At 41.8% G+C, this 26,033-nt stretch overlaps 1 protein-coding gene across 4 annotated transcripts in view; it reads right to left on the bottom strand.

Annotated features, from left to right (window-relative positions):
• The window catches only part of LOC139541572 (complement factor H-like), a 45,028-nt gene extending 21,270 nt beyond the window's left edge, over positions 1 to 23,758 (bottom strand). For 3 of the 4 annotated variants that reach the window (XM_071346367.1, XM_071346366.1, XM_071346370.1), the window contains exons 1-5: positions 23,444 to 23,758; positions 16,466 to 16,645; positions 16,081 to 16,186; positions 2,422 to 2,498; positions 235 to 417 (exon numbers count right to left, since the gene is read on the bottom strand). In XM_071346367.1, the coding sequence (XP_071202468.1) occupies positions 235 to 417; positions 2,422 to 2,498; positions 16,081 to 16,186; positions 16,466 to 16,645; positions 23,444 to 23,513 (616 nt within the window). In that variant the 5' untranslated portion in view covers positions 23,514 to 23,758. The remainder of the gene's footprint in view (positions 1 to 234; positions 418 to 2,421; positions 2,499 to 16,080; positions 16,187 to 16,465; positions 16,646 to 23,443) is intronic. The other variant, XM_071346368.1, reaches the window with a different exon arrangement.
• Between the last annotated feature and the right edge of the window lie 2,275 nt (positions 23,759 to 26,033).

Genomic DNA, 26,033 nt, shown 5'->3' with positions numbered 1-26,033 from the left:
TTGACCAACTGACCTGTTGGAGGCAATCTATGACGGTGCCATGTTGAAATTCACTGAGCTCTTCAGTAAGGACATTCTACTGGCAATGTTTGTCTATGGAGATTGCATGGCGGTGTGATCTATTTTATACACCTGTCAGCATCTGGTTTGGCTGAAATAATCCACTAATTTGAAGGGGTGTCCACATACTGTTGTATATATAGTGTATCTTTACATACAGTAGCTTCAGTTTACCTTCACATGTTGGGACTGTGCTGCTCCATTCTCCTTTGTGGTTGCAGTCTATCTCAGACGATCCATTGAGTACCATGCGATTTGATTGGCACTCAAACTGGATCACATTTCCATAGGTTGCATCCTCACTGTTTCCGATGACCAAAACGTTGTCGTTGGCTTGAATCACTGGGCATTTCAATGCTGTGAAAAACACACCACATGGAAAATAGATACAATGCCTTGCAAAAGTATTCATCCCCCGTGGCGTTTTCCCTATTTTGTTGCATAATGGACATACACAAAATAGTCCAAATTGGTGAAGTGAAATGAAAAGAATTACATGTTTCAAAAAATGTAACAAAAAAAACAAAAAAAACGGGGAAGTGGTGCGTGCATATGTATTCACAGGCTTTGTTATGAAGCCCCTAAATAAGATCTGGTACAACCAATTACCTTCAGAAGTCACACAATTAGTTAAATAATGTCCACCTGTGTGCAATCTAAGTGTCACATGATCTGTCACATGATCTCTGTATATATACACCTGTTCTGAAAGGCCCCAGAGTCTGCAACACCACTAAGCACCACCAAGCAAGCGGCACCATGAAGACCAAGGAGCTCTCCAAACAGGTCAGGGGCAAAGTTGTGGAGAAGTACAGATCAGGGTTGGGTTATAAAAAAATATCAGAAACTTTGAACATCCCATGGAGCACCATTAAATCCATTCTTTTTTATTTTTTTTAAAGAATATGGCACCTCAATAAACCTGCCAAGAGAAGGCTGCCCATCAAAACTCAGACCAGGCAGACCAGGCAAGGAGGGCATTAATCAGAGAGGCAACAAAGAGACCAAAGATAACCCTGAAGGAGCTGCAAAGCTCCACAGCGGAGATTGGAGTATATGTCTTTAAGACCATTTTAAGCTGTACACTCCACAGAGCTGGGCTTTATGGAAGAATGGCCAGAAAATAGCCATTGCTAAAAGAAAAAAATAAGTGGTGTTGTGGTGTTTGCCAAAAGACATGTGGGAGACTCCCCAAACATATGGAAGAAGCTACTCTGGTCAGATGAGACACAAATTTTGCTTTTTGACCATCAAGGAAAACGCTATGTCTGGTGCAAACCCAACACCTCTCATCACCCCGAGAACACTATCCCCACAGTGAAGCAGGGTGGTGGCAGCATCATGCTGTGGGTGATGTTTTTCATCGGCAGGGACTGGGAAACTGGTCAGAATTGAAGGAATGATGGATGGTATTTGGTATGTTATTAGGATCCCCATTAGCTGTTGCAAAAGCAGCAGCTACTCTTCCTGGGGTCCACACAAAACATTAAACATAATACAGAACATCATTGGACAAGAACAGCTCAAGGACAGAACTATAGGTTTGCTGTTTATTTGAGCAATATGAGATGGAATTGAGTTCTATGCAATAAAGGCTCTATATAATACTGTACGTTTTCTTGAATTTGTTCTGGATTTGGGGACTGTGAAAAGACCCCTGGTGGCATGTCTGGTGGGGTAAGTGTGTGTGTTAGAGTTGTGTATAAGTTGACTATGCAAACAATTTGGGATTTTCAACACATTAATCTTTCTTATAAAAAGAAGAAGTGACGCAGTCAGTCTCTCCTCAACTCTTAACCAAGAGAGACTGGCATGCATAATATTTATATCAGCCCTCTGATTACAATTAAGTGTTCTGTTTTTTAGTTTTATTTCTTGTTTGTTTCACAATAAAACATATGTTGCATCTTCAAAGTGGTAGCCATGTTGTGTAAATCAAATGATACAACCCCCCCAAAAAATCTATTTTAATTCCAGGATGTAAGGCAAAAAAATAGGAAAAATGCCAAGGGGATGAATACTTTTGCAATCCACTGTAACTAGCATATAGGATCCAGCCACTGGCAGTGGAATCAACGATTTTGTAGATTTCATTACACTGCACGTTTTTTTCTTACCCAGAAAATGCTTGAAAATAATTTGTCTTGTAACAAGATATTCCCGCTTTGTTTTGTTGGTTAAATTAAGCAATATGATCTGCCAATGCACTAAGATACTTTGTGTCGGGAAGACATCTGGGTAAGCTTAATCAACTCAAAACAAGTCATTTTGATTACATTATCTTAATACAAGATAAAAAGTCTAGTCTGTTATACAATGTAGGGTGAGTCTATGTTCTTGACAGAATATATCACTTCTTACCTTCACATATAGGGAGTGCGCTGTCCCAGCCTTGTTCCACGCAGGTCCGATGTCTGGTCCTGGTCACCATTTGGTAACTGAGATGGAGACAAGTTGGAGAACAGGCATTTGATGGTTTGTTATACTTTAAGAATGATTATTTACAGTAGAAGCAGTAGCAGCTTTAATAGTAGCAATATTAGTAGCAGCAGTAGTAATAGTAGTAGCAGCAGTAGCAGAATTAATAGTAGCAATATTAGTAGCAGCAGTAGTAATAGTAGTAGCAGCAGTAGCAGCATTAATAGTAGCAATATTAGTAGCAGCAGTAGTAATAGTAGTAGCAGCAGTAGCAGCATTAATAGTAGCAATATTAGTAGCAGGAGTAGTAATAGTAGTAGCAGCTGTCACGTGGGACTAGGTGAGCGAAAGAACCAGACGCAGAGAGAGAGAGCCGCTTGGGAAAAATATTCCTTATTTTTACTCTTAACAAAAAAACTGAATAAGCCGGAACATCCAGGGCGCAGTGAAAACACTTGCCAAACACCCAAAATACACACACGTAACAAAAACAATCCCGCACAAAACAAGGGCGGGGAAGCTCATTAAGAAACAAAAACAACAGGTGCAACTAATAAGACAAAACAAACAGACAAACGAAAAAGGGATCGGTGGCGGCTAGTAGGACGGTGACGACGACCGCCGAGCACCGCCCGAACAGGCAGGGGTGTCAACTTCGGCGGAAGTCGTGACAGCAGCATTAAAAGTAGCAATATTAGTAGCAGCAGTAGTACTATTAGTAGCAGCAGTAGTAATAGTAGTAGCAGCAGTAGCAGCATTAATAGTAGCAATATTAGTAGCAGGAATAGTAATAGTAGTAGCAGCATTAAAAGTAGCAATATTAGTAGCAGCAGTAGTAATATTAGTAGCAGCAGTAGTAATAGTAGCAGCATTAATAGTAGCAATATTAGTAGCAGCAGTAGTAATAGTAGTAGCAGCAATAGTACTATTAGTAGCAGCAGTAGTAATAGTAGTAGCAGCAGTAGTACTATTAGTAGCAGCAGTAGTAATAGTAGTAGCAGCAGTAGTAGCAGTAGCAGCATTAAAAGTAGCAATATTACTATTAGTAGCAGCAGTAGTAATAGTAGCAGCATTAACAGTAGCAATATTAGTAGCAGCAGTAGTAATATTAGTAGCAGCAGTAGTATTAGTAGCAGCAGCAGTAGTTGCAGCATTAATAGTCGTAATATTAGTAGCAGCGGTAGCAGTCTCAATCTCCATTATCAATGCTGTAATAGTCTATGTGTCAGGGGGTTAGGGTCAGTTTGATTAAATTCTCCTGTCTTATCTGGTGTCCTGTGTGAATTTACTGTAAGTATGCTCACTCTAATTCTCTCTCTCTCTCTCTCTCTCTCTCTGTTATGTTCTGTTAATTACTGATGTCCCCTTTAAGAATGGAGCACCATTGGTCATGCGCAGTGTTGTTCTATGTTATTCTGGTACTAACTCGTTTTAGTAAATGTGAAGCTCCAGTTCCATTTCTTGTATTCAGAGTCTTTCTTATTATATAAATAAGTAATACGAGCTAAGACACTACAATGGCGACGAGGATGATTACCTGCAGTGTGCATCACGAATGCAGGTAATGTAGGTAAAGCTCGTAGGAAGAGAGGAAGATTTTGACCCTGTTGCACAACAGCTAGCAAGCAGTGACGAGAACGAGGCGGCAGATCAGAGACCCGTGGAGCCGGCGGTAAAGAGAATGGCTAGCATCGGGAAAATAGATGTGTTTGATGACACGCAAGAAAACTGGGCAACTTACATTGAACGACTGGAACAGTACTTCATTGCAAACGACATTGCTGATAACAAGAGAGTACCAGCGTTGTTGAGTTTGATTGGCCCAAAAACTTACAGTTTGCTAAGAGATCTGACTGCCCCTCTGAAGCCCTCAAATAAAACATTAACAGAGATTGTGGGGATACTGCAAAATCACCTATCACCTAAACCACTCCTCATCGCGGAACATTTTCGTTTCCACAAGAGAGATCAGAATGAGGGGGAGGGTGTTAGTACATATGTAGCAGAGTTGAAGAAACTGTCTGAACATTGCCAGTAGGAGAGAACCTAAATGACACATTAAGGGGTATATTTGTTTGTGGACTGAAACATGAACACATTCTAAAACGTTTCCTCACAGAATCAGATCTCACGTTTGCAAAGGCTGTTGAAATTGCTGTGACTGGAAATCGCGACTAAAGATGCATTTGAGTTGCAAAGAAAAAGAAATACTGACCTATCACAAACTTCCCTGCACAAGTTTTCACGCAGTCGACAGCGCCCCCGTGTGGCCGAAAAATGCAACAGGTGTGACAGAGATGGTCACAGAGCAGAGGACTGCCGTTTCAAAGACGAAATTTGTCACAAATGCAGTAGAAGGGGGCACATTCAAAGAGCATGCAGAGCAAAATTCAGTCACAACAGGAAAACTGAAAAAATTAAAGGGTCTGTGAATGCACTAGCAGAGAACAGTGGCAGTGATTCAGATGAACGGTTAATTGGTACAATGGCGTTAAACACAGTGACTTCTCCCAGCAGTAGCATAATATGGGTGACACCAGATATCGAAGGCAAACCCCTCAAAATGGAGCTGGACACAGGATCTGCAGTGTCTATAATTTCCACTACTGTCTACAATGAGCACTTCAAGGCTATCAAGCTGAAGAACACAAATGTGTTGCTGAAGACCTACTCAGGAGAGAGATTGAGCCCAATAGGGGCGTTGCAGGTCAGAGTGCGGTATGGGGGGCAAACACAGCAGTTACAGCTGTATGTGGTGCCTGGAACTGGCCCCCCATTATTTGGCAGGGAATGGCTTTCAAAAATAAAGCTGAACTGGTGTGACTTGAAAATGCTCCACACGTTCCAGTCCAAAGAGAAAGGCACCGACCAAACACTGGAACACTTGTGGAAGAAATAAAACACAGTTTTCAGTGATCAGATGGGAACAGTAAAATGCTTCACAGCAAAACTTGTACTGAGAGATGACGCAACCCCAAAATTCTGCAAAGCCAGATCTGTTCCATACTCCCTGAGACCAAAGTTGGAAGCGGAAATCGATCGCTTGCAGGATACAGGGATCCTGACGAAAGTGGACAGAAGCGAATGGGCCACACCCATAGTTCCTATTGTGAAGAAAGACGGGTCTGTTAGAATGTGTGGGGACTTCAAGGTAACTGTGAATTCAATGTTGCATGTGGACCAATACCCCCTGCCACGTCTGGAGGACATCTTTGCTGCACTAGCTGGTGGGAAACACTTCAGTAAAATCGATCTGAAACAGGCTTACCTGCAGCTACCGGTTGAAGAGAGCTCCAAACAGTACCTGACAATAAACACACACAAAGGTCTATACAGGTATAACCGCCTGGTTTTTGGCATTGCATCAGCCGCAGCCATTTTGCAACAAACTATTGGCCAGATTTTGCAAGGAATCCCAGGAACCCAGTGTATCCTGGATGACATGATCATAACAGGACGCACCGACAAAGAGCACCTGGCTAACCTGGAAGAGGTCCTGAAAAGACTGAAAGAGTAGGGTCTACAGGCAAACTTACAGAAGTGTGAGTTCGTCAAAGACAAAATTGTCTTCTGTGGACATGAAATTGACCGCAATGGATTGCACAAAACACAGGACAAAATCGAGACAGTGGTACAGGCACCACAACCACAAATATCACAGAAGTGAGATCTTTTACGGGACTGATCATACTACAGAAGATTCCTCCCAAACCTTTCAGCAGTACTCCAGCCTCTAAATCAGCTCCTGGAAAATAATAGGACATGGCGGTGGACAGAACAGTGTGAAAATGCATTTCTTGAGGCGAAACGGCTCATCATATCTGAACAGGTCCTGATGCATTACGACCCTGAACTGCCAGTGAAGTTGGCTTGTGATGCGTCCCCTTATGGCTTAGGGGCCGTCCTTTCACACACACTGAAAGATGGGTCAGAGAGGCCAGTTGCATTTGCGTCATGAACGTTGAATGATGCAGAGAAAAACTACTCACAAATCGACAAAGAAGCACTGGCGCTAGTGTGGGGCATCAAGAAATTTCACGCATACCTATATGGCAAGCGTTTCACACTGGTTACGGATCACCAGCCGTTGCTTTCCATTTTCAGTCCAAAGAAAGGCATTCCGGCAATGACAGCAGCCAGGTTACAGCGATATGCCTTGTTCCTCGCCAGTCATATGTATGACATTGAGTTTAAGCCGTCGTCCCTCCACACAAATGCAGATGGATTATCCAGACTGCCGTGTACAAGAGAAAGACAAAGGAGTGTGGATGCAGTGGACATTTTCCATACCGCGCAGCTCGAGGCACTACCGGTCACAAGCTCAGCTCGAGGCACTACCGGTCACAAGCACAGTTATCAAACAGGAGACAAGGAAAGATGTGACCTTGTCAAAAGTGTACACCTACACCATGTCAGGATGGCCAGCTACTGGCAGAAAGGAGCTGACTCCGTATTTCCAGCGGAGAAACAAAATTACAACGTACCAGGGATGTTTGATGTGGGGAATGAGAGTCATGATACCCCAGAAATGCCACATCAGGTTTTGCAGCAACTACATGAAGGTCATGTTGGAATTGTCAAAATGAAGCCGCTCGCAAGGAGCCACTTCTGGTGGCCAGGTCTGGATCAACAGATAGAAACTATGGCAAAGAACTGTAGTGGATGTTTGGAAACCCTTCACATGCCTGCTCCTGTCCCAGTCCACCCATGGGAATGGCCCACAGAGCCATGGCAGAGAATTAATGTGGACTACGCTGGTCCCTTTGAAAAGCACATGTTTCTGGTTATAGTTGATGCCCATTCCAAATGGCCAGAGGTGTTTTGCACTGACTCCTCCACCTCAGCTCAGACGATAGAGTGTCTCAGAACAACGTTTGCACGCTTCGGATTGCCGCTGCGCTGGTAAGTGACAACGCGCAAGCTTTTGTAAGTGACGAGTTTACAAGATTCATGTCAGTAAATGGAATCAAACACTCAACCTCAGCTCCGTACCACCCTGCCACCAATGGGCTGGCAGAACGCTTTGTGCAAACCCTAAAGCAAGGACGAAGGGACTTTGTAAACTAAACTGGCCAAGTTCCTGGCCTCCCGAAACACCCCACATGCCACGACAAATGAAAGCCCAGCCGCACTGATGTTCGGGAGGCCTCTCCGCACACAGCTGGACATCATGAAGCCTAACAGGCATAATGAAGTGCTGAACAAACAAGCCAAGATGCTCTCCGGTGGCCGGAAGCGCCATCTCCAAACAGGACAGGAAGTGATGGTGTGAGACTACAGAAGGGGAGGGAAATGGACAAGAGGGACCGTACATACACAAACGGGACCCAGAACTTACCAGGTTCAAGTGAGCCCAGACATAATGCGGTGGCGTCACATTAACCAAATGCATTCCACGGAAAACAGCACAACAATCGAGAGAAAACAGGCACAGAGAGCTCCTGAGAGTGACACACAGGGAACTGTAGAGTAACAGTAGTAGTAGTAGTTTTAGTAGTTGCAGTAGTAGTAGCAGTAGTAGTAGTAGCAGCAGCAGTAGTAGTAGTAGTAGCAGCAGCAGTAGTAGTAGTAGATTTAGTAGTAGTAGTAGTAGACGTAGTAGCAGCACAGCAGTAGTAGATTTAGTAGCAGCAGTAGTAGATTTAGTAGTAGTAGTAATAGTAGGAGCAGCAGTAGTAGCAGTATTAATAGTAGCAATATTAGTAGAAGCAGTAGTAATATTAGTAGCAGTAGCAGCTGTCATGCCGTTGGCCTGGGGGTAGGTTTATGACAGTCATAAATACCTCTTCCCCCCTTTTTCCCTCTCTACCCTACTGATGTGAAATTTGAAAGGGTTGGTATCGCTGCTGAGGTCAGAGATCAATCCTTTTATGGGTGGAGGTTCACTAATTACCGGAGGAGTGGTGACCACCTCCTTTGATAGCTTGCACATTATTAGAAAAATTTAGAGGAAAAATGTTCCTATTTTTTTCAAAGGTTTGGAATTCGAATTGAAAATTCGAAATTGAAATTGAATTAATTAATCAATGCCAATGATTAATCCTATCTGGGTATTAAACTTGAATTAACCTGAGATGTTGCTTCATCTAGGTTAACATGAGAAGTTTAAGTGTGTCTCATGTGATTGGAAGAACATTAAATTATGTTCAACAATTTAACTTATTAAATTAAATGAGACGATAATCCATACAATCTCCATTGTGACGGTTCTCTCCACTTTAGCACTTATGTATCGCCATCAAAGGTTGGCATCGGTCCAATACCACAGTGCACAGCTGAAGCACGTGCAAGACATGGCTAACATGAGGGGACAGGTGGAGAGAACTGAGCAAGTATTGACAAAAGCAGGAAATGAAAACATTCTGCTAGTCAAGGAACAGCGTTTGAAATCTGAACAATTAAAAGTAATTGCAAATACTTTTGACGATGAACGAGCACAAACTCTTCAACAAAATCGTTGTCTCCAGGAACAACTCGATTTAGCCAAAACTAAATACGAGGTAGTCCACTCCAAACTAGATAAATCTGTTGAGTTATCTACAAACAGGAGTGCGCAATTTTATAACATGCAGGCAGTTTTGTTGAACGTTACTCAGAGTAACAATGTTCTACTCCAAATTCTGCAGACCAAAGATGATCAGTTGATGAACACAATGACGAAGTTGGATGACAAATCAGCAGAACTCATTGAAGTCGCTGACCAAATGAATAATGAGAGAACTCGGGTGATGAAGATGGAAATCTTGATTTCTAAGCAAGCGGAAGAAATCTCATCACTGAATCTCTCGCTCTGTACTCAAGACCTCTATCTGCAAACCATGACAGATAAGTTTGAGACCGAAAGGAGCAAGTGCGACACTCACGTGTCCAAAATCAGTACTCTAAGAGCTCAAGTGGACTCTGCAATGCAGCAGAATACCACCCTTAGGTACCATCTGGAGGAAGTCCAGAATGGTCACGCTCTACAGCGTGACTATCCATCCAAGCAACCGGAGCCCGGTACTCAAAGGAGTGAAGACGATAGTTTTCAGACATTGCCTCCATCATGTGTCCCTCAGTCTTCTCCTCTTGGCCATTCGGCACTGAGTAATATGGCACCTCTTGGCCAACAAAGCCAAAGCTTGGCTTCTCCTCTTGGCCTTTCGACCCCATTTTCCCCACAGGATGAAGCCAACCCTGTCTGACCGCTTATCGCGGAATACCTTGACAAACTCGTCAAGAATTTCCCCACCTTTGACCCCGTTCCAGGTCAGCCAAACGATACTGAGACGTTCCTAGCTGACATAGAGGACGCGTTGGATGGCTACCCGAACGCTACGGGTTCTGACAGGGTTTACCTGTTGAAGCAAATGTCGAATAGACATGTGACAAGGTTCATTCGCCTACAACAGCAACACGTGCTAAATGACTACGCTAAACTTGCCACAGCTTTGAAATTAGAATTCAGTGGTTCTGCAACTCGCAAACACGATAACTCACTGGCTAACACGGTCAAACAAGCTCGGAACGAACACCCACAAGCTTACTATCATAGGCTTCGTTCAGCTTACTTTGGCCTACTCACTGAAACAGGCATGGAAGACCTGTTACCATTTAAACAAATGTTCCTGTCGAACATGTATCCTACCTTCATTACCTACTTGGGCCCTGCAGCCCACGTTGGCTTGCCTATCTTACAACTCAGAGAGCTTGCAAGCACAGCTTTTGAGGCATCAAAAGCTTGCAACGCTAAGAGCCATGACCACTCGGTTTTGAAGTTTGACCAGGAGCACTCACTCCAGTCAAAGGGTGCATTATCAGGTATTGGAGCGTTAAGAGATGACGCACAACAACAGTTTCTACCACGAAACCATGATTCCAATAACCTCCGCGGTTTAAATAACTGTAAAGTACGTCGCCACCAAAATGACTACCGCTACAATCGACCTGTTCACTACGTTCCTGCACCCAACCCACACAAAGTGTCAGAGCACAAGGGTAACAAAGGGTTGAAGGATGATCAAAACGTAGACCAATGTTCTCCAGAAGCTCCACTACGTGAAGAACTAAAGCGAGAAACATTTGAGAAAAGGGTAAAAGATAAGTCACAAGGACAAGACGGGGAATTACCGGACACCAGGTCCGCAGGAATTAACACCCATAGCAAGGACGTTAACTTCTCTGAACTACGGATACCGGATGCGGGTTTAAATTCGATAACATACGATGATCGCCACAAATAGTCATATTAAAATTCAAATCGCTCCCGCTCTCACTCGAGACCCTATCCAGGGCCCGCTTGATCAAGAAACAAGCCCACAGGCTTTGTTTATAGACTCTGATACAAAGGTTGCGAAGAAAAAGGTCAAGCGCTTCGTTAAAGCCAAGCCCACTTAAAATCTGAAAAGTCGATCTGCTTCCACCTTGAACAGAATTGACACATCACGTCGTTGCGAACGACCACTCCACTTTGTGGGGAATATGTCTACTAAACACGAATCGAAACGACCATACCTGGAAACAGTCCTGGAGGACTGCTTAACTTGTCATGCGCTAATTGATTCGGGTGCGACAATATCACTCATCTCTCAAACATTGTTTGATGATCTAAAAAGGGCTTTGAAGCCAACTGAACGTTGGTTAAAAGTGGAACGATGCGACACTACACTTCGAGGGGTCACTCAGACTACCTCGCCTCTCACATTGAGAGTCATGCTGAAACTACACTTCAAGGACGTATCGCTCGTCTGCCCTGTGTATGTTACCAGCCTCGAAACTGTACCCCTGTTACTTGGAGCAGACTTGATGGATCGGTTACTCCCATTGATGTATTGGAAAACCAACCAGGTATGGTCACAGGCTACAGTTCCTTCTCCACCGATCACACTGTCTTTCCCTAACGCTAGCTGCAACGCAATCATTCACGAGGGGTATCTGTCGAAAGCATCCCTTGGGAAAAAGACGTTTAGAAAACACTTGGTGCAGAATCCGATCCAAGGAGATATTACGATATCTCGACACATTACATCAGCCAATCTGATTGACAATTATTTTCATGATTTCGAGCCAGCTGTCTCTGTGAATGAGCAACTTCCCTCCTCCTTGCAGTCATGCAATACGGTAGTTGAGATGAACTTCTCTTGCCCTTCGGACACTTCCGCAAGCACTGCGGCCGTCGCAGCAATAAAAACATTGATGCGCAGAGTATACTCCGCTTATGATGACACACCTTCCGCTTTGTGGGGGACTGTCAACCCTTACAATGACACTAATGGCGTCAGTCCAGCAACTGACACGATGACTCCCACTGGTGAAACACTTTGCGATATCACAGACCGATATCCTCGTCTCAGTTTGCAGGTACTGAAGAGGTTGCCACACGCGGACGCGGTGGTGACTGACAGACCTCGACAGCCACTGAGGGTGTTGAAGCACAAACACCAGGAGATTTGGTTGAAAGGTTACAGCCATTCTCATAATAACGCGGCCACTGACAACTCGTACATAGGGTCCGAACCTTTCGTTTGCGCCTCGGATACCAACACCACATGCTGGTGGGGGGGTCCCGAGACACAAAGGGGGGGAATAGTAGCCCAGACCTATGATGAGCCTTATCGAGGCCGGTGGGGGGGTCGAGACTACGGACAACACCGTACGAGGCCGCCAGAGCATAAATCAAATTTAGTTGTAAACTCCCCTTTGAGAACAGTGAGGAGCAGACAGGCCCCTAGACGGGATTATCTTAGAACATATCTAAGATAGTACTGAGGTGTACCACTGGTCGTAAAGGAAGTCCAGTGGACTTGTCCACCTCCAAAACAAATGGCAACAATTAGCATTCCTTGCCATGTGTAGTAGTCACTACAAGACAACTAGTAAAATGCTCTAATCATGTATTCCTGTAGGATAACATTTCAGAATGAATCGGTAGGACAACTGGACCCCTTGAGTACCAGTACCAATATCACAGTCAGTCCAGCAAAACTCAGTAAGAGGATTAGTAACCTCACAAGTTAAATTGCTATTGATAATAGCAACATAGGAGTCACTCAGAGTGCAACACGGGGAAGGGAATCTCCATTGCACTCTTCCAATGGTTACACACGCCACTAATAAATAGAACCCTCCGTTCAGGAGAAAAGTTATTAGAAGTCATGAACCACGATCACACCACGTACAACTGGTTTAATACTTAGAGTACGTCCGTCATGAGGTTAGCTCCTCCTTGGATAACATAGCTATGAAGTATACTTCTTCATACCTACCGCCACTACAATAGTGGAAGACAGTGACTGGTAGTAAAACCACTACAGACTCCCTCGACACCAAATTCTGACTGACCTTCAGGCATTGACCTGAAAATTACCTGACTACGTCAGACTCATTCTGACCAAGTTGTAATCTGCCAGGATACTTGGTTTCCTTCCCTTGACATGTGCGCTTGCGTAAGCATAAACGCACATGCACAACGAAACATCCAATTAGGATTTATGCTAGGATCACTTAAGGGTCCGAGCAAAATACCAGCCTTAGTAAAGTTGAACATTTATTTTGAGGCCTTTAACTCTACAGCTACAGCACTCACCAGTTTTCTTCCCAGAAGTCCATAGGTCATCCCTGTAGACTGCCCAAAACTAGTGCCTTCCAGCTGTAGACTTATCATATAGTTATCAACTTAGGATAGTACCCTAAGCAACACCCCACAAATTAGTAAAGCCCTAGATATGACATTAGACAATGCTATGATAGGGTCATTTTTCCAAGACCATGGACGTAGATAGAATACAGTCCAATTAGATGGTTAAGGTGGCATAACTATATTTTGTTTTGTTTATGCTTTCATTCATTTTGTTTCATTTTCTTCAGCACGTAGAACGTGATAGAGCCATAAACAACTTCCCCATACAATCATCAGTTAGTGCCACAACGCCGCTCATTTGGGAGGAAATGTAATGATATATTTCATGAGTGTGTGTGCGTTGTTAACATCTGCCTAAGTTACTGCCCAGATCTTCCAGTCTGGACGACCAGACGACGGGTCCGGAACGGCGATCCCAATCCGGACATCCACTGCCCAGCCATGGAGCAGACTTCTTCATTTGCAGACACCCTACCCGGGTCGATCACACCAGAGGGGGGACTGCAACAGCGATCACCAACTGGACATCTGCTGTCCAGCCATGGAGCGGACTTCATTCGCAGAAACCCTACCCGGGTCGACCACCAGATGGAGACCACAACGATGGTCCACAACCAGGACAACCCATGGTCATTTTTATGTTGGTTTGCAACATGCAGGTTAATCGCAAGATTGAACACAACATGGGGGGACTGTCATGACGTTGGCCTTGGGGTAGGTTTATAATATGTCAGTTCGGTTGTCATCTGGCACATTCTCATCAATGATAGAATGACATAAACTCTATAGTGGAAAGTCTACACATCAGAGTTATCGGATTCACATGGAATTGTTGTTCAATTTAAATGTTTGAATATTAAATTATTCGTGATGGGATGAAATGTGATTTTAGCTTCTAAAATGTGAGAATTGGGTTTTCATGAGTGAATTAGGCCCGACTCAGTGGCCCGCCCACGTGAAGAGACATAGGTTGTAAATTATGAAACACACCCCTTTTCTCCCTCCACTATATAAGCCCTTGATGAAAATGTAACCTTTCTGTTACAAGTACGTGAGGTCTGCAGCCTCTGCATTAAAAAGGACTAACATGTCAACTACAGAACTAAGCCAACATCAGCGTGAGCTTTGGTTGCGAATGGTATGAACTCTTATTCACTACAGAAGTGATACCTCCTAGATGTTGAGAAAGCAACAGCAGCTGCAAACGTAAATTAGGAAAGGACAGACAGAGTATCCCATCTACCACACAACAACGTTACTACAACGTATTCAATTTACAAGCAGAGACATTCTTCAAAGGACTCGGTTGGGCAACACGGCCTTCCATCTACCACCAACCTACCGAAGCGCAACTCATAAATATTTATTGCATTTTCCTTTTCCAAATGGGCGGTAATTTAGAATGCATAAGATACTGTATTTACGATAGCATGGCTTCTCCCTTGGTTCCTCAAGTCTTCCCGCTCTTTCACTCAAACTCAGCCCCCATTTCTTTTGTGTAACCAGCTGTCATATCTGTTCCGCCCGCTAGGGACGTTTTCCTTTATGACGTAATTTGTAATCAAGGTATGATTCATTCTGTGTATATGTAATTCTGTGTGATTAGTTATGTATTTAGTAAATAAATAATTAAACCCAATTTTGTATTGCTGATTCAACTTGTTAGCCAGGGTTCGTGAAGATAACCTAGAATTTACAACTTTCAGATGAGACTGAAATAAGGTGACGATTAATATTGACTGCTATTGATGCAAAATATTAGGTCTTTAAGAGTTTATTCGGAAGATAACAGCTCTATAAATATTATTTTGTTGCCCCGACTCTCTAGTTAATTACATTTACATGATTAGCTCAATCAGGTAATATTAATTACGGAGAAACAATTTTATATAATGGCATGTCATATCACTTAATCCGGCATAGCCAAAGACACGACACAGCATTAAAAGTAGCAGTAGTAGTAGCAGCAGTAGTAATATTAGTAGCAGCAGTAGTAATAGTAGTAGCAGTAGTAATAGTAGTAGTAGCAGTAGCAGCATTAAAACTAGCAGTATTAATAGCAGCAATAGTAATATTAGTAGCAGCAGTAGTAATAGTAGTAGCAGTAGTAGTAGTCTTATCTGGTGTCCTGTGTGAACTTACTGTAAGTATGCTCAATCTAATTCTCTCTCTCTCATTCTCGTTCTCGTTCTCGTTCTCTCTCTCTCGTTCTCTCTCTCTCTCTCTCTCTCTCTCTCTCTCTCTCTCTCTCTCTCGCTCTCTCTCTCTCTCGTTCTCGTTCTCTCTCGTTCTCGTTCTCTCTCTCTCTCTCGTCCCTGTTCTCTCTCTCTCTCTCTCTCTCTCTCTCTCTCTCTTTCTATCTATAGTTTTTCCTAGCCAACGTGTTTCTACATCTGCATTGCTTGCTGTTTGGGGTTTTAGGCTGGGTTTCTGTATAAGCACTTTGTGAAATCTGCTGATGTAAAAAGGGCTTTATAAAAAGACAATATTTGATTTGATCAGTTATAGTCATAGTAGTTTCAGTAGTAGTAGTAGTAGTAGTAGCAGCAGTAACAGTAGGAGCAGTAGTAGTAACAGTAGTAGTAGTAGTAGTAGTAGTAGTAGCAGTAACAGTAGTAACAGTAGTAGTAGTTTTTGTAGTTGCCGTAGTAGTAGCAGCAGCAGTAGTAGTAGTAGTAGTTTTAGTAGTAGTAGCAGTAGTAGATTTAGTAGTAGCAGTGGTAGTAGTAGTAGTAGTAGTAGTAGCAGCAGTAGTAGTAGTAGTAGTAGCAGCAGTAGTAGTAGCAGTAGTAGTAGTAGCAGCAGTAGTAGTAGCACTAGTAGTGTAGTAGTAGTAGTAGTAGCAGTAGTAGTAGCAGTATTAGATCTGATAGTAGCAGTGGTAGTAGTAGCGGCAGCAGTAGCATGAGCAGCAGATTACCTTCGAAGGGTTGAAATGATCAAAGTGTAACAACAGAGAAAAGATTTAGCATGTAATTCCCTACCCTTTTCTGCATTCGTACAGAACTTGAGCTCCAAAGACAAAATCGTCCAAAATCGAAAGATGGAAGTCTCCATTTGGTGTGTCTCCTGGATGTCCACATGACTTAGCTGCAAACAATAACAGAGATTTAGCCCAAAGGCTGATTTTAGCCCAAAGGACATTCAACAAAACCATATTGGTCCAACATCTACATGCTCCTCTATTCTTTTTGTGTGTGTGTGTAGTATAATTCACAATTCATGATCTGCAATATGGAATTTCACATACGGTAAATTATAATTTTGTAATCAGAATTAACTTTAAAAGGTCATTTGTCAAATGCAATGCACATCATAAGTAATTCTAAAGCTCAGTTTAAACAAGGGAAGGGATGAGCGTAGACTTACGTTCACATTTTCGACCACCATCTTTACTCCATCCATTATTGTCGCATTTGAGTCTAACGAAACCTACGTAGCCAATAGCACAGGGCAACCTCACTGTTTTGCCACTTTCAGTGTCTTGTAGGTTGGAAATGTCCACGTTTTTAGTTTCAGGAATCACTGAAACATCCTTTCGGAGACAACCTGTGAGGTACACAGAGGTACAGGCCTAAATAACACAATAAACATTAGAATGCACAATAGACTCAGGCTTATTAAAACATTTCAAAATATGCAATGTCAAGGGTGATGCTTCAAACTCATCATATCTATCAAATATTTTCATTTTATTTATTTACTTTATTTATTTATTAGGGTCTCCATCAGCTGTTGCTAACGCAGCAGCTACTCTTTCTGGGTCCACACAAAACAAAACCTGACATGATACAGAACATGAATTGACAAGAACAGCTCAAGGTCTGAACTGCATACATTTAAAATAAGAATAATATAAACAAGTCCTGTAGTGACAAAACATGAGGACACAGACACTTGCATGCATTATATAAGTACTACATATACATACATGTTATTTATGTCAGATAGGGGAGAGGCGTTGTGACGTGAGGTGACGTTTCATATTTTTTTTAAGCTAATTTTGCTGTTTGTTTGAGTAGTTTGAGATGGAAGAGCTCCATGTTACCATGGCTCTATATACAGTGGGGCAAAAAAGTATTTAGTCAGCCACCAATTGTGCAAGTTCTCCCACTTAAAAAGACGAGAGAAGCCTGTAATTTTCATCATAGGTACATTTCAACTATGACAGACAAAATGAGAATCACATTGTAGGATTTTTAATGAATTTATTTGCAAATTATGGTGGAAAATAAGTATTTGGTCACCTACAAATAAGCAAGATTTCTGGCTCTCACAGACCTGTAACTTCTTCTTTAAGAGGCTCCTCTGTCCTCCACTCGTTACCTGTATTAACCTGTTTGGGCTGCAGGGGCAGTATTGAGTAGCCGGATAAAAGGTGCCCATTTCAAACGGCCTCGTACTCAATTCTTGCTCGTACAATATGCATATTATTATTACTATTGGATAGAAAACACTCTCTAGTTTCTCAAACCATTTGAATTATATCTGTGAGTAAAACAGAACTCCTTTTGCAGCAAACTTCCTGATAGGAAGTGGAAAATCTGAAATTGATGCTCTCTTCTAGGGACTGCCTATTAAAGTCCTTGAGATTTATTCGTTTAGATGCACTTCATACGTCTTCCACTAGATGTCGACAAGGAGTGAGAGAAGAAATTAACTGTGTAACTTGATCTGGGCTCGTATAATTGCTCTTTGTATGACGTGTCACCAGTTTCCTGTTTTCTGGAGAGCGCGTCATGGGACCTGGATTTGCCTTCTGATAAGCTGTCGTTACGGACGACTAATATCTCTGGCTTTGATTTTATTTGATACATGTGACAATATCATCGTAAAGTATGTTTTTTCAATATAGTTTAATCAGATTATTGAAATTTTTTCGGGAGTTTTGCCGTGTTCCGTTCTCTTCCGTTTGTTGACATGGAGAGATTCGCGCCACTTGGCAAGTGTGCTTGCTAAATCGAGAGGGAAAAAGGCCGTTCTAAATCCAAACAACGATTGTTCTGGACAAAGGACCCCTTGTACAACATTCTGATGAAAGATCAGCAAAAGTAGGACCCATTTTATGATGCTATTTCATATATCTGTCGAACACGTTGTGCTACTCGTTTGCGCCCAGCTTTTGGGTACTCTCTCGCTATACCTAAGCTGGATGTCGTAATGAAGTTATTTTTAGAATTCTAACACGGCGATTGCATTAAGAACTAGTGTATCTATCATTTCCTATACAACATGTATTTTTTAGTTATGTTTATGAATAGCTATTTGGTCAGAATATGTGTGTCAGAAAAAGTGTCAGAAAAATATCCGGACGTTGTGGGAAAAAGATGCTAAATTAACACAATGTATAACCACTGATTTCAGCTCTAAATATGCAAATTTTCGAACAAAACATAAGTGTATATATAACCTGATGTTATAGGACTGTCATCTGATGAAGCATATCAAGGTTAGTCAAAAATTATATATCTTTTGCTGGTTTGTTACGATCGCTAACTTTTACTGCTGGGGAATGGCTTGTGTTTCTGGCTATTGTGGTAAGCTAATATAACGCTATATTGTGTTTTCGCTGTAAAACACTTTTTACTTTTTTATGGCTGCAGGGGCAGTATTGAGTAGCCAGATAAAAGGTGCCCTTTTCAAACGGCCTCGTACTCAATTCTTGCTCGTACAATATGCATATTATTATTACTATTGGATAGAAAACACTCTATAGTTTCTAAAACCGTTTGAATTATATCTGTGAGTGAAACAGAACTCATTCTGCAGCAAACTTCCTGACAGGAAGTGGAAAGTCTGAAATTGAGGCTCTGTTCCAGGGGCTGCCTTTTAAAGTCCATGTTATTTATTAGTTTAGATGCACTTCATACGTCTTCCACTAGATGTCGACAAGGAGTGAGAGAAGAAATGGACTGTGTAACTTGATCTGGAGTCGAATTACAGCTCATGGAATGACGTGTCCTCCATTTCCTGTTTTCAGGAAGGCGCGAAGAGGGACATGGATTTGCCTTTTGAAAAGCTGTCGTTATAGGCGACTACTATCTCTGGCTTTGATTTTATTTGATACATGTGACCATATCATCGTAAAGTATGTTTTTTCAATATAGTTTAATCAGATTATTGAAATTTTTTCGGGAGTTTTGCCGTGTTCCGTTCTCTGACTTTGTTGACGATGGAGAGCTTCGTGCCACTTGGCTAGTGTGCTTGCTAATTCAAGAGGGAAAGTGGCCGTTCTAAATCCAAACAACGATTGTTCCCGACAAAGGACCCCTTGTCCAACATTCTGATGAAAGATCAGCAAAAGTAAGAAACATTTTATGATGCTATTTCATATATCTGTCGTATATGTGAAGTAGTCGTCGGCGCCCAACTTTTGTGTACTCTAGCTATACCGAAGCTGGATGTCGTAATGAAGTTATTTTTTAGAATTCTAACACTGCGATTTCATTAAGAACTAATGGATCTATCATTTCCTATACAACATGTATTTTTTAGTTATGTTTATGAATAGCTATTTGGTCAGAATATGTGTGTCAGAAAAAGTGTCAGAAAAATATCTGGACGTTGTGGAAAAAGTAGCTAAGTTAGCACAATGTATAACCATTGATTTCAGCTCTAAATGTGCACATTTTCGAACAAAACATAAGTGTATGTATAACCTGATGTTATAGGACTGTCATCTGATGAAGAATATCAAGGTTAGTCAAAAATTATATATCTTTTACTGGTTTGTTACGATCGCTAACTTTTGCTGCTGGGAAATGGCTTGTGTTTCTGGCTATTGTGGTAAGCTAATATAACGCTATATTGTGTTTTCGCTGTAAAACACTTAATAAATCGGAAATATTGGCTGGAATCACAAGATGCCTGTCTTTCAATTGCTGTACACTATGTATTTTTCAGAAATGTTTTATGATGAGTATTTAGGTATTTGACGTTGGTGTCTGTAATTATTCTGTCTGCTTTCGGTGCAATTTCGGATTGTAGCTGCAATGTAAACTATGATTTATACCTGAAATATGCACATTTTTCGAACAAAACAGATTTATTGAATAACATGTTATAAGACTGTCATCTGATGAAGTTGTTTGTTGGTTAGTTTGGTTGGTTCTTGGTTAGTTAGGTTGGCTTTGTGTATGCTACCTGTGCTGTGAAAAATGTCTGTCCTTTTTTGTATTTGGTGGTGAGCTAACATAAATATACGTGCTGTTTTCGCTGTAAAACATTTTAAAAATCGGACATGTTGGCTGGATTCACAAGATGTGTACCTTTCATTTGCTGTATTGGACTGTTAATGTGTGAAAGTTAAATATTTAAAAAAAATATATTTTGAATTTCGCGCCCTGCACTTGATGTGGCTGTTGTCATATTGTGGGCGGCCTCGGGCTTGCAGCCAGAAGAAGTTAATGGTACCTGTTTGAACTTGTTATCAGTATAAAAGACACCTGTCCACAACCTCAAACAGTCACACTCCAAACTCCACTATGGCCAAGACCAAAGAGCTCTCAAAATTGTGGACCTGCACCAGGCTGGGAAGACTGAATCTGCAATAGGTAAGCAGCTTGATTTGAAGAAATCAACTGTGGGAGCAATTATTAGGAAATGGAAGACATACAAGACCACTGATAATGTCCCTCGATCTGGGGCTCCACGCAAGATCTCACCCCGTGGGGTCAAAATGATCACAAGAACGGTGAGCAAAAATCCCAGAACCACACCTAGTGAATGACCTGCAGAGAGCTGGGACCAAAGTAACAAAGCCTACCATCAGTAACACACTACGCCGCCAGGGACTCAAATCCTGCAGTGCCAGACGTGTCCCCCTGCTTAAGCCAGTACATGTCCGGGCCCGTCTGAAGTTTGCTAGAGAGCATTTGGATGATCCAGAAGAAGATTGGGAGAATATCATATGGTCAGATGAAACCAAAATAGAACTTTTTGGTAAAAACTCAACTCGTCGTGTTTGGAGGACAAAGAATGCTGAGTTGCATCCAAAGAACACCATACCTACTGTGAAGCATGGGGGTGGAAACATCATGCTTTGGGGCTGTTTTTCTGCAAAGGGACCAGGACGACTGATCCGTGTAAAGAAAAGAATGAATGGAGCCATGTATCGTGAGATTTTGAGTGAAAACCTCCTTCCATTAGCAAGGGCATTGAAGATGAAACGTGGCTGGGTCTTTCAGCATGACAATGATCCCAAACACACCGCCCGGGCAACGAAGGAGTGGCTTCGTAAGAAGCATTTCAAGGTCCTGGAGTGGCCTAGCCAGTCTCCAGATCTCAACCCCATAGAAAATCTTTGGAGGGAGTTGAAAGTCCGTGTTGCCCAGCAACAGCCCCAAAACATCACTGCTCTAGAGGAGATCTGCATGGAGGAATGAGCCAAAATACCAGCAACAGTGTGTGAAAACCTTGTGAAGACTTACAGAAAACTGACCTCTGTCATTGCCAACAAAGGGTATATAACAAAGTATTGAGAAACTTTTGTTATTGACCAAATACTTATTTTCCACCATAATTTGCAAATAAATTCATTAAAAATCCTACAATGTGATTTTCTGGATTTCTTTTTCTCATTTTGTCTGTCATAGTTGAAGTGTAACTATGATGAAAATGACAGGCCTCTCTCATCTTTTTAAGTGGGAAACTTGCACAATTGGTGCCTGACTAAATACTTTTTTGCCCCACTGTATGCGTTGCCTTAAATTTGTTTTGGATTTGGGGACTGTGAAGTGACCCGTGGTAACTTGTCTGGTGGGGTAAGTATGTCTGTCAGAACTGTATGTTAGTTGATTATACAGAATGTTCTCCTCTACTTTGAGCCAAAAGAGACTGGTATGCGTATTGTTGAAATTAGCGCTCTGTGTACTGTGAAGGGCAGGGTGTGCTGCTCTGCTCTGGACCAGCTGCAGCTTTCCTCTGTCCTTCTTTGGGGCACCTGACCTTATAACCAGATAATAGTCCAGATGTGCAAAGCATATTTTTTACCACAGACAGACCTCTCCCCATTTTAACAACAATTTAATAAAATGCCTTGATGACAGTATACAATCTAAGATAACACCAAGAAGTGACGGTTTCCTCTACTTGCTCAACAGTCACATCATTAATTAGAAGATTCAGCTAAGATCTAGTACTTAGGGAATGACTTGTCCCAAATACAATGTTTTTTATTTTATTTTTTTAGATTTTTGGTGTTCAGGACTAGTTTATTACTAGCCACCCATTCTAAAACCGACTGCAACTCTTTGTTTAGGCTTGCAGTGACGCTGTGGGTGCTGAAGTGTATAATGTTCAATCATCTGCGTACATAGACACACAGGCTTTGTTTAAGGCTAATGGTAGATCATTAGTAAAAATAGAAAATAAAATCAAATTGTATTTGTCACGTGTGCCAAATACAACAGGTGTAGACCTTTACAGTGAAATGCTTACTTACAAGCCTTTAACCAACAATTCAGTTTTAAGAAAATACCAACAACTAAAAAAGTATGAGATAAGAATAAGAAATAATTAAAGAGCAGCAGTAAATAACAATAGCGGGGCTATAGACAGGGGGTACCGGTACAGACTCAATGTGCGGGGGCACTGGTGTCGAGGTAATTGAGGTAATATGTACATGGAGGTAGAGTTATTAAAGTGACTATGCATAGATAATAACAGAGTAGCAGCAGCATAGAAGGAGGGGGGCAATGCAAATAGTGTAGGTAGCCATTTGATTAGCTGTTCAGGAGTCTTATGGCTTAGGGGTAGAAGCTGTTTAGAAGCCTCTTGGACCTAGACTTGGCGCTCCGCTCTTGGCCTTCCTCTGACACCTCCTGGTATAGAGGTCTGGAATGGCAGGAGAAGCTTTTAGAGAAGCTTCCATTAGAGAAAACCCTCTGTGTCCTATTAGATACTGTAGATAGGTGTCAATCCATAATGTGGCAGGTGATGTAAAGCCATAACACGAGAGTTTTCAATAACAGGTTATGGTCAATAATATCAAAGGCTTCACTGAAGTCTAACAAAACAGATCCAACAATCATCTTATTATCAATTTGTTTCAACCAATCATTAGTCATTTGTACATGTGGGCAGTACATGTGGAATGCCTTCACTATAAGCATGCTTAAAGATGGTTGTTACATTCTTTACATAAAAATTATTTACAGAACAATATAATAGTATCTGGTCAAACACTATTTTTTCCAAATGTTAGTAGGAACCGGCAGCAAGCTGATTTCAACATGATCACAACTGTGAACCTGAAAGGCTGTTTCAGGGATGCATACATGGAACATTACACAAACCACACATAACTTCTTCTATCTGTAATATTTCACTCAGGCAGAGATATCTTACCTTGACCTTTCACAAAGCTGAGTGTACACAACCATAGTGCAAAGACAAAGCTGAGAGTTATCAATCGCATTTTGACTTCATCACCTATTGTCTGTCACCAGCGAGAGTGTTTGGATGTTGTGGGTCACAGACAGAGTTGCAGTAGTTAAATTATCTCCTGTCGGTCAATGATTTGCCAGAGCCCTCTCAAGTCACAGTCCGTCCACGCAACTCAACAGCGCACTAAAATGAGAAGGTAACACGTGTCCTGTATTGTAACGCAGTGAGCCACAGGCTGCAGGAGCCAGTAGAGGATAACTGTAAATGGAGAAAGACGAGGAAGGGAGGGGATGGGGGAGAAGGGCAAGTGACCACATTATGTCTGGTTGAGGCACCGAGGGTATGTTGTGAAAGACAAACAACTAAGCCAGAGGGAGGGAGTTAGGACTGGAATCACTACAATGTTTTGGGGGGAATGTTTATCATTGCACATTTCCTGGCATCTAGATATTTCCATTGCCAAACACACTGTGTACTATTAACAAGATGAAACCCAAAGTGTGCATTGATTATACATAGCCTTTCTATTCTACTGGTGAACCTGAAACCATTGCACTCAATACGGGTATTGTGTTGATGAAATATCTGAAATGGTGAACTTAATCAAAAACATACATTTATTATGAAAATAAGTCCAGCTAATGTATGTTTTAAATGAATGTCTCTGAATGTGGAAACTGGGTCTAACTTGTTTGTCTTTTACTGAATAAATAAAGTATTCCCGAAAAGGGTTCATTCGTTGTGTAAACCTCTGGTGATCATTTGCAGTAACCAAATAGATGGCTTAATCTGAGGCTTCCCAACCTTTGAAACCACACTACTGGCATTATGAGATAAAAGTCCATTTTCAAATAAAGTATAGTAGCATTTTTAGTAAGGGACATTTCAGGACAACATAAGTGACAGACTGGAATCTGCCCTGATTTAACTCTAAAACAACCAACATATTTTACATACATGGATTACCAACTGGGGTCAAAACATCTACTTAATTCTTATCAAAACATGAGTCATGTACAGTTGAAGTCAGAAGTTTACATACACTTAGGTTGGAGTAATTCAAACTCGTTTTCAACCGCACCACAAATTTCTTTTCAACAATCTATAGTTTTGGCAAGTCGGTTAGGACATCTACTTCTTGCATGACTGTCACGTTCTGACCTTAGTTCCTTTTTTATGTCTTTATTTTGTTTTGGTCAGGGAGTGAGTTGGGGTGGGCATTCTATGTTGTTTGTTTTTCTATTTTTTCCATTTCTATGTGTTTGGCCTGGTATGGTTCCCAATCAGAGGCAGCTGTCTATCGTTGTCTCTGATTGAGAACCATACTTAGGTAGCATTTTCCCACCTGTGTGGTGTGGGTAGTTAATTTCTGTTTAGTGTGTGTTGCACCTGACGGAGCTGTTTCGGTTGTCTCTTTGTTGTTTTTGCATTTTAGTGTTCAGTTTCGAATAAACATGACGAACACGTACCACGCTGCGCTTTGGTCTTCACCTGCTTCCACCAACGGCCGTTACAATGACACAAGTCATTTTGCCAACAATTGTTTACAGACAGATTAGTTCACTTATATTTCACTGTATCCCAATTCCAGTGGGTCAGAAGTTTACATACACTAAGTTGACTGTGCCTTTAAACAGCTTGGAAAATTCCAGAAAATTACGTCATGGCTTTAGAAGCTTCTGATAGTCTAATTGACATAAATTGGAGGTGTACCTGTGGATGTATTTCAAGGCCTACCTTCAAACTCTTTGCTTGACATCATGGGAAAATCAAAAGAAATCAGCCAAGACCTCAAAATTAAAATTGTAGACCTCCACAAGTCTGGTTCATCCTTGGGAGCAAATTCCAAACGCCTGAAGGTACCATGTTCATCTGTACAAACAATAGTACGCAAGTATAAACACCATGGGACCACGCAGCCATTATACCTGTCACGCCCTGGCCTTAGTATTCTTTGTTTTCTGTATTATTTTAGTTAGGTCAGGGTGTGACATGGGGGATGTTTGTGTGTGTTTGTCTCGTCTTGGGTGGTTGTATTGTCTAGTTTTTTTTTAGGCATTAGGTCGGTTGTGGGTAATTGTCTATGTTTGACGTTATTAGCTTATGTCTGCACTTTCGTTTGTAGCTTCACGGTCGTTTGTTGTTTTTGTTTAGTTTGTATTAGTGTTCGTGTTCGTTTCATCTTCTCAAATAAATAGAAGATGTATCTATATCACGCTGCGCCTTGGTCCTCTCTTTCACCGAAAGACGATCGTGACAATACCGCTCAGGAAGGAGACACGTTCTGTCTCCTAGAGATGAATGTACTTTGGTACGAAAAGTGCAATTAATTCCAGAACAACAGCAAAGGACCTTGTGAAGATGCTGGAAGAAACCGGTACAAAAGTATCTATATCCACAGTAAAACGAGTCCTACATCGACATAACCTGAAAGGCCGCTCAGCAAGGAAGAAGCCACTGCTCCAAAACTGCCATAAAAACGCCAGAGGGTTTGCAACTGCACATGGGGACAAAGATCGTACTTTTTAGAGAAATGTCCTCTGGTCTGATG

Source organism: Salvelinus alpinus, chromosome 16 (genome assembly GCF_045679555.1).
Source record: "Salvelinus alpinus chromosome 16, SLU_Salpinus.1, whole genome shotgun sequence".
Lineage (NCBI taxonomy): Eukaryota > Metazoa > Chordata > Actinopteri > Salmoniformes > Salmonidae > Salvelinus > Salvelinus alpinus.
The sequence above is the reverse complement of the archived record's forward strand: the minus strand, read 5'-3'. Positions and strand labels throughout refer to the sequence as shown.